Source organism: Struthio camelus, chromosome 8 (genome assembly GCF_040807025.1).
Source record: "Struthio camelus isolate bStrCam1 chromosome 8, bStrCam1.hap1, whole genome shotgun sequence".
Lineage (NCBI taxonomy): Eukaryota > Metazoa > Chordata > Aves > Struthioniformes > Struthionidae > Struthio > Struthio camelus.
Window position 1 is genome coordinate 21,081,920 of NC_090949.1, and position 17,666 is coordinate 21,099,585.

The following is a 17,666-nucleotide window of genomic DNA, read 5'->3' on the forward strand; positions in this document are numbered from 1 at the left end:
GTCATTCAAAGATCTGTGCTACAGTTTTAAGTACTAAGCACTGATTTTATTTTTCTCCTTCTCTAACTCTGAGAACTACTTTGTTTTAAGCCACATACATATCTCTGCATAAAATAATATGTTGTTTAGGGGGAACATGGCCTTGCAGGAGAGCCAGGAGACCAGGGGTACCCAGGAGACAAGGTAATTTATAATTACACTGTTTTGCAGAATTGTCCAATGTCAGTCCCTTCTTTAGGCTTTTGAGTCTTAAAGTGCAACAACTTAGTTGCGCAGAAGTAGAATGCAGTAGTAAAAGTTACTGGGTACCACTGTATTAACATATTTTTCGAAAATGCTACGCTAAATAAAACTTAATTGGGGAAAGTAGTGAATGAAAACAAGTAAAGGGCATGGGTAGAATTCTGGCTGTCGTCTGTTCAGAGATGCATCAACCAAGAAAAGTAGTATCTGTTTCCTTCTGAAACCGGCTCAGAAGCTGTTGTACAGGACACCTTCCCTTGATCCCAAGAGTTCATTTGGACCTCGCCTGGACCAGCTTTGGTTAGTAGCAGCCCATAGTCTGGCATGCTGCTCGATAGGAAACTTGAGACAAACAAGTATTCTTTTTCTTTTGACTGGTACATCAGAAGTCACTAAAATTAGCGCGTCCTGTGAGAACTCTTGCTGAACTCATTTCAGATCCTGCAGAATGGTTGTGAAGCCTCCTTTGGATGGCAAAGTATAGCAATCTGTTTATTGTTTCCAACATAAGGCAATGATACATTTTCATTTGTATTTAATAGCTTTCTTTTTTCAGGGTGCTCTTGGTTTACCAGGACCCCCAGGAATCAGAGGAAAGCCAGGACCTCCTGTAAGTTTAAACATTTATTTTTACTCTCAGTATATCACTTTATGTTACATTCTACTTCTCCCTGTCTCGCATTTAGGCCACATGTAATCCTTTAGAAGCTGTTTATGTCAAAATGCACAAAGAATAAGACCGAAGTTTTTTTTATATCTAGTGACTTATAATTGGTGAGTTAGATCCTGATGTGTGAAAGATTGTATTTTAAAGATCGGTATACTATATGTGTCAGATTTTAATATGGGAATTACTTATGACATTTGGCATTCTGTAACAGTTACTTTCAGGGGAATAGACAGGATGGTAATGTTAGAACCGAATTCACTGAGAGCTTTGGGAGCTGCCCAGATGACCATGTGGGCTAGATGAATTTGGAAAGTGTATGGGAAATCTCATAATAATGGGCAGTCATTTCTCACAGGGATGGGAGCAGTCAAGGGTTATAGTATTTACTGATTTGGGGCAATTTAAAAGCATCTGTCTGTAAATGTTAAGACCTAGCTTAAGGGTCTGATGTTACCTGTAATATAAAATGAAGCAGTTAATGATTTTCATTCTAATAATGCAGTCCTGGGCTTCCAAATTCTGGTTGACTTCATGATTTTAACCTTTCCCAGCCTCTTTTCTGTGCATAATTAAGAGCAGCCAACACTTAATGCTTTTAAAGGATTAACCCCTCCAGTCTCAGCTTTCATATGTGCAGTGAAACCACCATTGCTGTCTTAAATGTCGTAGGTCCTTAGAATCAATAAAAAAACCTTCTTATTTTGTCCCAGATAGCTTAAAGTGTAAACCCTGATCCTGCAAAAGACTTGTAGAAACTTGCTTACCTTTACATGTGAAAACATGGTCCTGTTACGTTTAAACAGGTGCTGTAGCCCTTTCCTGAAAAAGCGGTGAACTTTAATCACAAACTGAACGTGAACAGTTTTTTCACTTTCATTAAAATAAGATATGAGACCTCAGTCCTGCAAGTAACATGTTTAACTTCGCAGAAATGAGCAAATAATTATATTAAAAACATTAAAAGATTTTCCAGGTTAGGCTTGAATTTTACTCAAGAAACACCCGCTTATGGCAGTAGCAGCAACAGAGGTTTAAAGATGGAAGAGCAGATACAATTTAGAGAAATATTTTGGTCAGTTTTCTGAGTGTGTCATTATTTGTGTATAGTGGAATCAATCAAACACGTGCATAGGGCCAAATTAACTTCTTCGGCCAGGAATGGCCAGTTAGCATGTATAGGCAAGTGTATAAACTAATATTCCTAACAGTTACTTCCTGGCCTTTTAAACAGTATACAATTTTTTTTGTTATGAAGACAGCCATATGTTTCAAATTTTTTATTTATACAAATATTTGGGCTATCCCAAGGCTCCAATTTTATTTATCTAAAACTAATTTGCATTTTATTCATTATGACTTGAACAAGCTATGAAGAAGAATGAGTCTTAATTAAATCCAAAGAGAAGCAGTATACAATTATAAAATTTCCTATTTAATAGTAAAGTCTACTCCACAATTTTGTTGGTTTTCTTTTTGGTAATATTTTGAAATCTTAATAAGAGTCTGGGGTTTAAAAATTTTAATTTGTTATCAGAAACCTAACAGCTTGGGTTCTTTTAAGGGAAAAATTGGAGATCCTGGATCCCATGGACCGTTGGGTCCTCCTGGGCCTGAGGTAAGAAATTGCTCGATAAATATAAATGGCATGTTATTTACTTTTAAATTATAAAAATCAATCAGATGGGTTTGTTTCAAAAGTATTGATGTCTTAGTTGAATGAGAGAGTACTTTTTATTCTAGCCATATTCTGGAGAGCAATGGATCAAATCTTCTCCTTAAAGTGCAAAAGACTTATCTCATACTTTTTAAAGCAAAATATTAATATATAGGATCCTTGAATACAGCAGAAGTGCCTCACTTGCCTATGTGATAGGGATCAGGGCTTATGTGACTCCACATGTTGCAAGGATTTTACCCCCTATCATGTGATTTCTCAGACACGGCTCCCTTCATGAATTCTACCATATGTTTACAAACAGAATCTTCCAAGCCTGACTGAATATTTCTCTCTTACAAAATAATTTTAGTTGGAAGGAATGAAAAGGCCCAAGGACTGCGATCCTCAAAGAACAAATCTGGGTTTTATCGCCTTGTTAGTTACCGTAGGTCTATGTGCTACAGAACACAACTTTTCTTTTTGAAGATGAGCCCTTGTTGACTTCAAACCCACCAGGAGATGTGTTGTAGCAGCACAAGATGATCTGTTCAGAATAAGCCAGCATTTTTAGTAAATAGGGAGATAATATTTTAATGCCCTTCAGTTAGAATGAAAACTGCACAAAGCCTGCACGTGCTGTCCAGGGCCACCTCTCTCTGTGCCTTGGGATTTCGCGTTTTGTGAGCAGCTCCTCTGCTAGCAAAAGAGATCCCCACGCCAGCTTTCCTCTGAGAAGTTAATATCAAACTGTTGGTCCTGAAGCCTGTGCCCTGGTCACCCCAATGCCTATGCTGGTAGTCCTTCAGTGTTCCTTATACCAGCCCAGGCACGCTGTTCCCTTGGCCTTGGGGAGAAATTCTGCTCAGAGCTAGTACCTTCAGTGCAGATATGGATGGGAAAACTTCCTCTTTGAAAAGCTCAGTGGAGGGATGCAGAATTACTTCAGGCATTGGAAGGCAAATGAGGTGTTTCTGGATAGTATGAGCAATCAAAGTATGAGTGACCAGGTGTTTTTCTTTGAATATTTGAGTGCAAAATATCAGGCTTAGAACTACAAAGCAATGCATCTCTTAGCTTTACTCACACAAAGCAGACCCATATGAAACAAAATAAGTGTTGCCTGTCCTATATGCACACATAAAAACGTGGTCACCATATGGTAAAACAGCAGAAATGAAAGGGAGGCAGGCAGCTGTATACCAGGATCTTGAAGAGACTGGAAATTCCAGAAGTTCTTTAGTAGAAGGAAGAAAAACTATCTATTTAAACTTGAATATTGTATTTTATTTTCCCTGTTATTTTATACCTTACAGCTAATTGTTACTGTCAGGAGCTATTTAGATACAACTGGATGTATGAGATATGAGCAGTTACTGCGATTTCTTATACAAGATCCTACTGGTGTATCTCTAATCGTGTTTCCTTCCAGAACTCCAAAAACAGGCAGCTAGCAGGTCAGAGCTGCTTTCCCTGTTCCTCTTTCTTTATCTGAATGCTCAGACCTCTTGTGACGCCATGTAGAAAAGGGGGATGTTAAATGATTCCCTCTTATGCTTCTGGAAGTAGCCATTAAAGACTTCAGAATTTTAGTGAGCAGTTTCCTCTAAGAAGAGTAATTTGAAGTTGGTGTGGACATGATAAACTATATGCCTTTCAGGAAAGGGTTTTTTTTATTCTTGTTTAAAAACAAACAAACCAAGGGCATTGGGATTTGTTGCCACTGTTGCCCAGTAGCAGGACCTGTCAAATACTACTTCAAACTCTCTCTCTCCTGTTGTTGAATACTTGGAGTGGGATTTATGAATGTACCAAGCCAGCACATTCAAGCTGGTGATTCAAGTGGATATGAGATAAGTAACTGTGGATCCTGTGCTCCAATTGCTCCCATTCCAGTTCCAGTTGGGTTTTTTTTCTTTCCTTCCTTGCGTCTTTCCCATATGAAGAATGAGCAGTCCCAGTCCTGATTCAGTTCCCATATAGACTGCTGTAAATCAGGCACTACTGCAGCTGAAGTCTCTAGTTCCCTCTGCACACAACGACAGGAGCAGGCCCAGTGGGCTCCATTTTTTTCCTAAGATGTTTGGCTTTTTAGATGCAACTCAGCAGTGAATTGCTTTCCAACTCTTTCCCCTGCAGCTGTGTAGCAGAGGTACACCAGGTTGGAGCTGAAATAAGCTCACTCCTAGTGAAAAAGTGTTGGGAACTGCAGCGCTGGCCAGCAGGGGTGGAAGGAGGGAGGAACAGGGACCTTGCTCCCGCTCTCTGGGCGGCTTTATGGTGCTTGGCTGCCACGTGCATTTTTTCAGTGTGGAGGTCCTGCAGCATCAAGCCAAATTCTCTTCTGGGTATACGGCCACAAAACCAAGGGCTGTCACGTGCAAGAGTGCTTGCTGCTCACAAAGCACAAGATACTAGCAAGCCCTTTACAGAGTGTATTCTTGATCAGTTTTCCAGCTTTATCATGCGTTTAAAAATGAACGTCCAAAATTACAACTTTCTAGAGAGCTTTGTTTTATTTATGTAACTACTAGAAAGTGCTGGTCTAATCAAGTTTTAACCCACAACATCCACGTTTACATACTGTGTATGCTGAAGTTAAGTATGTTGTGGATATTCTTAAGATGAATGAAATTAGAATAGATTTTAACAGGCATGTCCATAACATTTTACTTACGAGTAAATTTTGCTCTAAGAATCACATTTAATTATCCCCCAAGAATGGAAGTCATGGTTGCCTTCAGATGTGCCTTCAGATGTACTCTGAATATTGTAAATAGTTTTCATCTGGAGCAGAGGGAGTATTAGTCATTATTTTTAGTAGAACTTTATTTCGTCTGTGGATTATTTTGATTTGAAGTCATTAGCTCATTCTTTCAGGAAGGTACTCATATGGGATTCAGCTGCTATATGTTTCATGCTCAAGGCAATGGCATTACAAAGAAAAAGGAAACGTTCGTATAATAGTAAACAGTCAAAAAGGCCCTTTTTTGTAAGGGAATCATTGACTGCTTTAAATTATTTATTTCAAAAGAGAAAAAAAAATTTTTGATACATGTTTTATCTTATCACATGATGTTTTGAGGCTGTGTAAAGAATGCCATGAATGCAATAGTCTTTTTGGTATTAAATAAATCAAATAACTTATCAAATAAATTAACATATAAAATGACTTGGCGAGCATACAGAAATAAAGACTACTCTATAGCTGAATTAATTGCGTATTTTGCATATTCTGAAGAACTGTTCTGATTATAGAAAGCCTGATGCTTTCTGCTTGCTTTTGCACAGAATCTTTAACTAGTTCTCTTGAATTTACTTGGCATAAGCACCTCTTTCTGATCTTTTTTTAATGAAATATGGACTAATTCTGGAGAAACACTCAGTGTACTTTGCCTTTCTAATAATGTTGAAAAGGGCTGCTTCAGATGACTCTCCAGTGTATTTTGTTTTCTTCAGTGATTCTAATAGTTCAGTCTGCTCCCCCTAGGTCCTAGTGTGTTTTCACAGACCTTCATAGGTATTTTGTATTGGACTTGTATTCTTGTAGGGTTTTCTTTTTCAGACAGAGCTGTATGAGACCTCACAGAGAGGTGTGAGAGAGAAAATAGATTTTTTTTGAATTAGATTGTCTCTCTGCAGAGTCTGTCCTTTCAGAAGAATAATAAATGCTTCTTAGTTGAGAATGCAGAATTATATCTCTCGTTTCCTTGGCTTGGACAGACTGTAGTTTTATGCAGAAATCTTCCTTTGGAGATTTCCTTTTATAAATAAGCTTTAATAAAGCTGCTTGTTGAAATTCAGGAGCTGCACATAGTCAGTACCACTTCCCAAAATTCATTTTATGTTCTCATTCAAATGAAACATTGCGTGTGCCCGAATGAAGTCATTTCTGAGCAGGGAAACTTGGCAGCTGAAGGTACTACTGCAGTCCCTGGAGAGGTTTTTGCTCTATATTGCCCTTACACATGGCTCCCCTCCCAACCCAATGAGGACGGCTGGGGAGCACCTCGGGGAGCTGGAGGGCATGAGGACCAGTGCCTAATAGTGATGCTGGCGTATGTCCCGTGGAAAACCACTTGGAGCAAGTTGGGTTCTGCAAATGCAGGGGAATTCCTGGTGGAAATGGAGCGCATGTTCCAAACCTCTCAATAGTCTGCTCCTGTGTTAGCAGCCTTACAGGGAAAAAAGCAAAAGAAAGCAGCAGCCTTTGCAGATCTGCCATCTCTGTGAAGACTGACTTCAGTGCTAACAGGCTACCCTGGTATGGCAGCAATCTGTTGGTCTCTGCAACTTTTTATTTATTTTATAGATAAATTGGACCAAAACCTTAGTAGTATTTCTTTCTTTATGAAACATAGTTCATGTTTAAATGCATTCAGCACAAAAATCAATGCTTTCACAGTAAGATTAAATCAGTTGTGTTTTGAGATAGCTGGTACTTCAGTGATTTTTAACACTGCTTCTAATATGATTAAACTAAGTGAGAACTCTAAAGTGCTTTGCTGGCAAAAGGCCATGTTGGCTGCAAGATTTTGAAAGTATTTTGTAACCTACCAGCTGCCAGATTTCAGGCTGATGGCAAAGTCCGGAGTCTACCCTCTACACTTCCTTAGGAGAAATCGTAGTATCTATTAATATTTTGTTCTGAAGGGTCTCAGCTGAAAACTACGTATTGCAGCTGGAAACTCCATGTTGGTTTCCTGGCCTGATCCTGTTTGCAAGAATAATGATTTTGTTTTTTATTCTGGAGTAGCTTCACAGGCAATTGGCTGCTGAATAACTCTTGGCAAATTCAAATATGGGTAGAAGTACGCGGTATACCATGGCACTGCTTGTAATTTGAATAGCAAACAAATTTACTGAACTGTTTTGAAAACTCCTTTCTGGTTCATTCATTTTCTTGAATTGTCTTAGCATGGCACCGTTATGTCATGGGTTATTCATGTGAGAACGTCTTGGAAGCTCTGTTCGAGGACTGCCACAGCATCTACGTTTCCTCTGTGGGTAGTGCTCAAGAGGAAAAGACTAAAACAGACATATAGCAAAGAAAAATGAAAAAGATTTTGAATGTTTAAATGCGTTGCTAATGTTGATGCTTTCTGGCCAATAGCTCCGTCGTATCATAAGACTGTTTGAAATAGCAACGTTTCCAAACGTAGTGATTGTTCTAACTCATTGTAGTTGTTAACACTTACATCTCAGAGTTCCTGCTCAGTGCCTTCTGGCAGTAGTTTTGCAAATAAGTAAGACTGAGTCCCTTATAGGAATCTTTCTACATAGGAATCTTTCCAAGTAGACATTATCCCTGACAAAATATTTTCTGAAACGTTTATTAACATAAGGAATGTTGTCTCTGTGTCTCATTTAGTGCATTTTCACACATTAGAAAATTATGAAAAATCTATAGGTGTACAATATCCCCCTCCTTTAATTATTTAATGCCTGTAAACTCAGCAAATTAAAAAATATGAAAGGATGACTTTCAACTTCTATAGGATTGACTTGACTCTCCCCTATACTTCAGTAGGTAAATTTGATCAGGATTTTTTAAAAATTTCTTAAGAATTCTTTAGAAATGTGGGCTAGTATAAATGATGTAATTTAGGTAACAGTTTGGGAGCCTTTGTCACCTGTGAATAATAAGCCATGTGCCACCTAGAGGCATACTGGAGTTGTTGCACAACTTTACTAGCAGTTACTGTTTTGCTGCAAAAAGAAATGATCATTTTGATTATTTTTGTGAAATGCAGTGCGTTAGGGTGGTTCCAGTTATTCTGAAAATTCATCTGAATTCTTTTGCCACTCGCTATTGAGTTTTCTTTAGCATGCATTAGTATTCAAGTAATAACACTGAAGGGTTTTTTTAAGAAATCAGCATTATTTTATATTTTGTTTCCTACATTTTTTGGATTTATTAAATAAACACATCTAACGATATTTGCATCCTATTTACCTGTTTATCCTATTTATAACTCTATTTGCATCCTATTAAGAACAATTTATAGAAAGCAAGCAGAAGAAAGCTCAAAAGTTAAGAACAGTGATGCCCTAAATACTTTTATCAGCTGTATTTCAAGCTCAGTTGTTTTGGGAGAAGAGAGTGTGGCTAACTATATGCCACCTAGTGAGACAATTTTGTATGCCTCTTTTGTGCTTGAAGAAACTAAAAAGGACTTTTGCAGCTTTACTCTTTACATGTATTAGTGTGCAATATGGAAGAATGCCAGAGGGACTTTCATGCTGGAAGTTCCTTATGAAATGTTCTTTAAAATCTTTTGAACAAGTATGGTGCTTTTACTTCCATAACTGGACAAGTGTGCATGTGAAGAATGATATTTCTATTTTTCACTTTGCAATGATTTTTCTGTTAAGGATGAAGGTAACTAGTGTTTACTAGCTTCAGGTATAGGATGTGTGCAGAACTGGTAATAAACATTTTACTCAGAACAGAACTTTTCAGCAACACTTTTTCTATTTTCATATATGCAATATTTAGTGAATTTAAAAGGTTATAAAAATAACAAAAGTAAATACTATGCTGGCAGGTGACTGAGTGATCCCTTGCTAATTAAAGAGTCAGAGTTGCCAGCGCTTTGCTTTATCCTACAAATATAAAGGATATATTTCTTCAGAGAGTGTTTATGAAACTTAACTCACTAGTGCTTATGTTGCATATGTGTTAGCAGCATCATTTTTGTTTCCTTAAAATAAACTCATTACTTGTAAAGCAGTCTACTTGTTGCACTGGATTTCTCTGATGTAAAAGTATCTCCATGGTGTCTCACTCAGTGCCTACTGGCCAAATATTTTTAGGTGATAACTTTAGGTGATTCGTTTATTTTGCGTATTTGGTTTGTTCTTCACCAATGACTGGACCTATACCACACACTGTATCACAAAGGCTTATTCTGAATAATGTTCTGTGTTACTGACCTTCACTTACTACCAGCCAGAACTAGATTAGCACCTGCTGACTTGGAGGCAAAGGCTTCCTACCATTTTCTTAATCTTGCAGTGATCTGGTCCTTAAAGTGAGGCCAAGGATTAAAGAGCTTCAGCTGCACTCTAAGCTTAAAAAAAAAAAATCCACTTTGTGGAGGTTTTGTATATCAAAACCAGTCTAAAGGTTTAATTACAAATATTGCTTAGTGGATAAAAAGTCTTATGTTAAGAGAAATGAAATCCATACTGACATCTGCTAAATTGAGTTTAATGAAAGCTGTCTAAAATCTGTCACTTATCCAAGTCCTGTCAAAGGGAACTTAATGGATTTTGACATTCTGGGGATGATAAAACAAATCTATTTTTTCATTTCTGTGATTTAGTTTTGTTAAATTTCTTAAATGAGTGAACAGAATCAAAACAAGTACATTAGAAACATTCCTACATTATAAATCATTTGTCTGTCCAATTTATTTAGGGGTTTCCAGGAGATATTGGTGTACCTGGAGTAAATGGCCCTGAAGGTCCAAAGGTAAGACTATGTGGAACTTTATTCACAACAGCAGTAAAGAGTATAAATCTCTGAGGAAAAGCTCTGAGAGATGGACATTGGCATTATAAGAGGATAATTTTACTGTCAGACTGCAGGTACTTTGCCTCAGGTGTTATATGAGGAAGTCAGCGTAATGTTTAATGCTGTCCACACAGTTATGAGGGTGATTTCTGTGTTAGAAGGAAGCATGTAATGACAAGTTAAGTGCCAGGAAATCTGGAGATAGAACCATACAGCTAGAAAGTAGTAAATATTTCACCTATATTTAAATAAGAGAAAATGTATTCCAAATGCACATAGACCTCTATAATCTCACCTGAATACTACATGATATTTTGAGCAAATTTGGAAGGAATTAATGGCTAAAAATATAGACGGATGAATAAAATTCACATACATCTACTAAAGGATGGACTGTGCCAAATTAATTGAGCATCTGTTCTTTCGTAGAGTAACTAATAATTTAAACCAGGCTTAGGCAATAAGTCACATATATGAAGTTTTCAATGAAGTTTTGGATAAAAACATGTCTGGGAAATTTTTCTTTCAAATGGAAAAGGTAGAGACCAATAAAAAGAATGTAGGTAGGTCAGAAATTAACCTATAGGAAGGTGACTGGGTTGTACCTAAAGACTGGCTATCTGTGGCTGAAAGGAAAGTACCAGTGAAGTTCCTCATTTATCATTCTTAGGACTGTTCTTACATAGTTTTTTCAGGAATAAATAGGCACAAGTATGTCAGAATGAAATTTGTATAAGAAACAAAGTCGAGCATCTTTAAATAATGTTGAAAATTGTCATTTGTACCAATTCATCCCGCTTCTCATGCGTGCAGGAGTTGAAACAATAAATCCTACTGCAAACATAAGGCTTCACAGCCAGCAGTAGAAGGAAAGACAATGTCAGGCCTCTTTGAAGGAAGAGTAGGATAAGGCTGTTAGAAATTAAGTGTAATTCTAGAATGCATCAGGCAAGGTATTTTGTTAACACCATTGTACAAAGCACGGAAAGACTTTATCTAAGTAGTACATGCAGTTCCAAGCGTTTGTATTCAAGAAAGATTCAAATGGGAATAGATGGAGAAAAGGCTGCTTGAATGACTGTATTATGAGAAATGGCTTATTTTTCCTGCCAAAACAAAGGGCCTCTCTGAGCTGCGTAAGTAAAGTGGAGGGCAAAAATTAAGGAGACAAAAAACTGTGCAAGACCAACAATGACACTGGGCCAAGAACAAAATATGTGAGCTACCCGTGACTAAACTGAAATAGAAATTAGAAGATTTCTCATCAGCAGAGCAATGAAGTTCTGGGGCAGCTTGCTTAAGAAAAAACAGGACAGGGAACTGTAAGTGGCTTAAAAATGGAAAGTGGTAACGATCCCTCCATGCCAAAATTAATCATTCTAGAGAACATCTCAAATAATCCAGTTGCCAAAGCCCTAGTCATGTTCAGTTTTTTCTGCATCTCTTTATCTTTGAGCTGTGTCAAGATCCTTGTCCCAAAATAGCCCAGGCATTAGTTTACTAGGGTAGCTGAAAACTCAGTATTTGATGGGGCAAAGGGGAGAAGTTAAGAATATGTTTCCAGAGGCAGGCAGGAACCTTTTCATTCTTTCATTCTGATTTATAGCTTGGTTAACTTATTCGTTTTTCTTATTTATCTGTATGATGTTAGCAACCTTTTATGAATGATTCTTAGCTGAACGTTGCAGTGGTAGTTGCTCCTGTGTTCCGAGAACAGCAAATTATTAGGGCATCTAGAAAGAGCTTTTAATGAAAGATTGTGTCTATGGTCTAGGGAACGTAGGAGAAATGCAGGAGTTCCTGAACTTAAGATCAAATTTAATCATCTAAGTTACTGATATATGAATATTGTAACTGAGGTCTAATCCCACTACCCAGTTTCTTTACTAAGTGAGATCGTATTATTCCTCATTACATCCAAAGTGCAAAATTAGATGTTTTTGTTAGAATATGGTTGATATTTCAGACATACGGTACTGATCTATCACCTTTTCACTCAAATTCCAGCAAAAAAGTGCTAAAAGACAGCCCACAGTGTTTAAGACTCTGCTTTCCTTCAATAAAGTAATTATATAGCTGAACAAGATTTGGTGGCCTCCAGCATATTTGCTCTTAGAGGCAAAAAGCTTAGCCTGCTTTAACCAGGGAGATTTGCTGATTTACATCTGAGATGTAGTCTTACCAAAGTGGAAAAATTCTTAAATTGCTCGTAATATCAATGGAGAAGGGCTGCATAATGCTGGAGATGTGTCTGGCTTTCAGGATTCCCAGGTGTCTTGTGTTTACTGAAATTTTAAAAACTTTCCTCCAGCTTTTTTTTAGGAAAACTTTTTCCACTATGCTACCCTCCTTATGCTTTTGTTTTATGCTTCCTCAGAAGCAATACCCATTTTAAAAGCCAAGAACGCAAGATAATCTTCATTTTTTAGCAGTTGGTATGGGAGAAATTCAGCCTCGTGATGAAAGCTTAAGCTCTGTGAGCATGATCAGCCATCTCCAAAAACCAGCAGCACTTCTGGATTGTCCATTTCCTCCAAATTAGTGTAGTAATCAGCAAATCTGATCTCCCTAAAATGATGATCAAAGGCTATATTACATAATTTGGTCAACAACACATTATTCAGCTTGAAAACCATATTTTAGAAGGTGTTTGATCTTGATCCACTGCTCATAAAAAGGTACAATTACATAAAAGAGAAAAAAAATGTTTTTAATTTGAGAAGTTCCGAAATAATTTTCGGTTTATTTCCTATGTTGTTCTTGTAAGTATTCCTGTTCCGCAACCAAGAAAAGTGAGAGGAAAAGACAGACATATTCTGACTGCAGCACAAGTTTTTCCAGCAACGTTTACTGTACCATGAAAGTAGCTGAGAACTTTTTTCCTCTGCTAACTGATGTTTTGTCTGGCTAACATATTTAGCACTCGTGGCTATTAAGAGTTCCACCAGTCCTGGAAGAGATAGTCAACTGGAAAGTTATATATGTATATATGTTTTTGAAATATAGGGTGCCCCTATTTGCTGACTCCCCAGATTCTTTCCAGACCTTCTGGCACATCTCTAGCAACTACCTTCATTTTCTGTTGTTTGCCTGAAACCTCAAAGCAGAGATGGAAAGTTCATTTAGTTGTAATACCCCTTTTAAAGTCTGAGACTTTTTTCAATATCCAAGTAAGTTCAGTGTAAGGGCGCATGCAATAGCGGTGTTGCTAACATTTCTACTGTGCAACCGCATGGTACTGAAAACCGTATCTCTTACTGTGCTTTGCTGTTACAATGAACCTACGGTTTTCCTTACTAACTACACGATAATCTTATTTAGGTTGTGCTACTAAAAGCTTTCCTGCTGCTTTTGCAGTGGCATATCGCGCTGCAGTTCTCTGCCCCAAGGTTTCGTAGACGTATTGGTAAAACTCGGCACCTCGAGGAGGCTGGTTCTGTTTTCTCTTCCATTTTACTTTGCGTGCTAAGTAGGCTGTTACTGGACCAATGCCTGCACCTTCAGTCTAGACTTCAGCTTCATTAGTAAGCAATTAATAAGGCTTACACTTGAAACTTTCCCACCATCTCTCTCTTCAGAGGCTAATCATCTCTCTCCTAAAGGGCAGTTTCATTGTTCTTGTTGCTTTATCTGATATTGTTAAGCTTAACTTTCCCAGAACGTTAATAATATGTTTACACAGACTTTTTCTTCTTGTCCTAATTTCTGTTCAACTGCTTTTCCTAATTACTACCATTGTAATTTGGATGACCGAGATTTTTGACACGCTGCTAGCTGCTAAGTCATTTTAACAAAGTTTTGGAAATGTTGCTGTAGGCAGATGTGAAAACCTGGAGTTGGCAGAGGCCAAGGTTCTTTATCTCTGGGATGCTGATTATAATCCTGACAGAGAAGTAAAGGCTGAAAATCAGAAGTAGGTCTGGACAAGCTAGATTCACTTTGTAGTTCGTTTCCATTGCAACATTGTCATCAACTGTTATGCTAAAAAAGTACCTAAATCAAAGCTCAGTGGAAGTTGTTGGTTCTACTTTTAATCTTAATGTGATGGCATGATTTATGTCTTCCTAGAAGAGAAATTGTTCCTTTGCAAGCTCTAATTTTTTCTTATTTCCTTTTCAAAAGAATAAAAGAAAAAGTCTGAGAAAAATCTGGGTAGTTGAAGTTTGTAAGATACTAAGATTTCCAACAGATGTTAAAATTCTGCTGTGTCTGCTCTTGGTTCCTTAAGGGAAAAGGACAATAGTAAGTAATGAGGTGTGCTTTCTCAATTTTCAGCTTCTGTCCAGGTTTTTGAAAGAAAAGACATTAGGCCAACGTGACCCTTAGTTAATGTAAGGGCTCACTATTGTTGTTTTGATGCTTAGGGACTTCTCGGTGACCGAGGGCCTCCAGGGCCACCAGGGGCCAAAGGAGTTGAGGTAAGATAGAACAATTATCTAATCTACAGATTACTTTTACAAGAAAAAGTTGGGGGAGGTTGTAAGATTATAGCAGTTAGGTATTTATGGTGTTGCCATGCAAGATTTCAGGTTTGTTGCATTTTGACAAAGGTTGCATAGACCTTTAGCAGTGTTAGAGGGCTTTATTTCAGTGGTCTCAGGGGAATCCCAGAGAACGTGGGCCCAGTCTTGCAAAGAGTTTTCAGCTAAAGTGTGGCAGGGCTGGGGAAGGGAGAAAAAGTGCATATGAATTTAATTACAGTATCCCAGCTCCAGTTAAGTAAATGGTGAGATCCCAGTCAAGTGAAGGGGGAGGAAGGCAGCCTGCCAACTTGTAAATTTATCAAGTATTCCTAATTTATCACCATAAAAATACGATTTCATATTTTGGGCTAAATTAATTTTAGAAATCATTTAATCAATGAATCTAAGGATAGCACTTTGGACTTATAAGTAGCTTGCTTAATTATGGGCTTTCATGACAGATTTTGAGTGATTAAAGGCTAACAGGGCTAAATGATCTGTTTAGCTAGAGGCCAGGAAGATGCAGATAGGGTTTCTGAATTCCTTTGTTTCATATTGCTTGTAATTGAAAAGGTTGTGTATTGCTTCCTCCAAAAGCCAAAGCAAATCTTCTATATTGAGAAGGATCAGTGAACCATAAAATGATCACAGCATGATGTCCTTACACGGCATTGATACAACTCCATGCTTTACTATAACTTCATACTGAGTTCACCCTGAAGAGTTAACACTGCAGTTCCCTGTTGTGCATAATTATATCAGCGCACATTGCAGTGTAGGCAGAGTCTCATTTCTTCTCCTAAACCTCTGACAATTATGCTGCTAGGAATAGCAGCCTGGCCTCCCAATTGCCTCCATCCCTCGGAAAAGGCAGAACAGCTTTGCTGACTCAGTTGCTGTGCCATAGCCATGGAGAGGTGAAGAGCAGGAACGCTCCTACTGCTCACATACTCCTCAAGTGTCAGATGCTGCTGGAAGGAAACTAACCATAGGACAGACAGAGAGGATGACCATCATTGCAGAGTCTCCCCCTGCTCAAAAGTGTGAAAATATTTCTGTTAAAAAAAAAAAAGTGTACCAACTGTTTCACAGCCTTTCTGGCTGTCTCTGGCAGTTGCATATGGCACAGCTTTCCAGCTAAAGAATTTAACTGAGGTCAAAATAGTTTATCTCATAATGTTTTCTTCAGACTTAAAGACCCATAAAACATATATGAAGCAAATTTAAGATGATACCGTATATAAAAACAGTCCTCTGCAGATTTTCTTTAAAAGCTAGACTTGATATTGAGGTTACTAAAGTCCTGATTTCTTTTAGGGAGAAATAGGACCGATTGGACATATTGGAGGAGTTGGACCAAGAGTAAGTATAATTAATTTTGCTACTGCAGACTGTTTTTCAGCAGCAGAAGAATTTTTCTTTTGGAGGAAAAATTTACTGTGAAAAGTGACTGTGTTAAAATGGCATCTCCTAAATAAATGCATCTCTTTTCTAAGCATATCTTTTAAGGAGATAGGGGAGGAGAAATGGTTTTCCATATGCAGGATTTGGGATGAAACCACTACGATTGTTCACAAAATAAAAATCTTGAAAAGGAAAAAGATGCAGTAACAAAGTGGTGAGGCTTCTGAGACAGAGGAAACCATAGTGCACTTCCTAGGACTGAACTACAATCAGCATACTTAAATCAGGGAAGAGAACATGACACTTAGCTCATAGAGAGCGATATAAAGGATTGATTTTTTTTAAGAAATCATTCTGCAATTGTAAATCTAATTGTCAGCTGCTGAAAGCAGTAAAACTGGGATGTCACAGTCATTTGTACTATCACATTTTAGAAGATAATTTCACTTCACTAATTTTTAATTGTGAAAATGTACCATTGCTAAGCATATTTTGAGGGACTTGAAGCTTATTTTTAGAAAAATTCTAAGCTAAAAGTGAGAAATGGCTGATGGTAGGGGCCACAGGACTGTTGAACTTCACTGAAAGCAATATGAACTTCTGCCTTTACTAAATTTGCTTATGTGGGGAGAATAATTGTCTTGAGCTTCATTTTGGATGACTTCTCATTTCTTGCATGGACTTGGGAAATTCTTTCCCCTGTTCCCCAGCTCTAGAATGGTTATATTCCTATGTCATTTTTCCTGTTCATTAGCTCTCTTGCCTCTATATTACAGCTAATAAAAATTGGGAATTTAGCTTATTTTCAACATGCATTAGGCTATAAGTTTAAAACAGTTTAATTTTAGCTGAGGAAAAATACAAAAAATTTAATAGAATTTCAAAACACTTTGTGACTCAGTTCAATATGCAGCTTCATCTGCCTTAGTGCTTGCCAAAAGCCTCATGGAAATTTTTATTTTGGCTACATCATCCTTTGTCTCCTCCTTGGGCAGGGCTTCATGGCTGGACAGTATCTTCCATGTTGTGCAGTGGCAATTGGGAAAGAGAAGCTGCAGAGCAGACCCTACCTTCCCATTTTTGTGCATCACCACACACACACAGGCTGCCATCAGCTGGTGTCAAAGTGACCCAAGAGGAAAAATTTCTGTGTAACCCAGCAAACTGAAATATTTTTGATCTTCTGGGTCAGTTTGACCTAAATTGCTCTTGATTTTTCTCAATGGAAAACGTGTACACCGTTGGCATGCCTGATGGCTGCTCAGTTTCTCTCTCTCAGCAAGCTGTTGAGAGAAGAATGTGTTGGACACTGAAGTGGGCCTCAGCTTGCTGTCTGCAGACATTTTTGAGTAGCTTGCTGGTTAATGTTCCCTCCTGAAATGAGAGAGAGGAGAAATGGAGATTTTGTGGTTGGTAGGGAACCCTGCCTGGTTTTCCCCTTTGTCCCAAGACCCATCTGTTTTCACCTGGCCTCTGTTGGCTCAAGCTACTTCAGAGCTTCAGGTCAACTTTTTTGCCCTGCCTCTCTGAACTCCGCTCCCGCTTCTACTTGTCCTTGTTTCTTCCCTCCTGCTTATAATACAGATTGCATGATTACATTGCAGAAATAGTCCCAGTCACAAAGTTGTTAAATCTAATATAGTTTAGCAGAACTGAGTCAGTAAGTTCTTGAACACATCTGTCTTTAAATTTTTCTTGCTTGATTGCAGCTTC

At 37.9% G+C, this 17,666-nt stretch overlaps 1 protein-coding gene across 1 annotated transcript in view; it reads left to right on the forward strand.

The window, feature by feature from the left end:
- COL24A1 (collagen type XXIV alpha 1 chain) overlaps positions 1–17,666 on the forward strand; it is a 154,482-nt gene that overhangs the window by 63,337 nt on the left and 73,479 nt on the right. The window contains exons 17-22 of the mRNA XM_068952617.1: positions 130–183; positions 800–853; positions 2,475–2,528; positions 9,991–10,044; positions 14,451–14,504; positions 15,867–15,911. Coding sequence (XP_068808718.1) covers positions 130–183; positions 800–853; positions 2,475–2,528; positions 9,991–10,044; positions 14,451–14,504; positions 15,867–15,911 — 315 coding nt within the window. The remainder of the gene's footprint in view (positions 1–129; positions 184–799; positions 854–2,474; positions 2,529–9,990; positions 10,045–14,450; positions 14,505–15,866; positions 15,912–17,666) is intronic.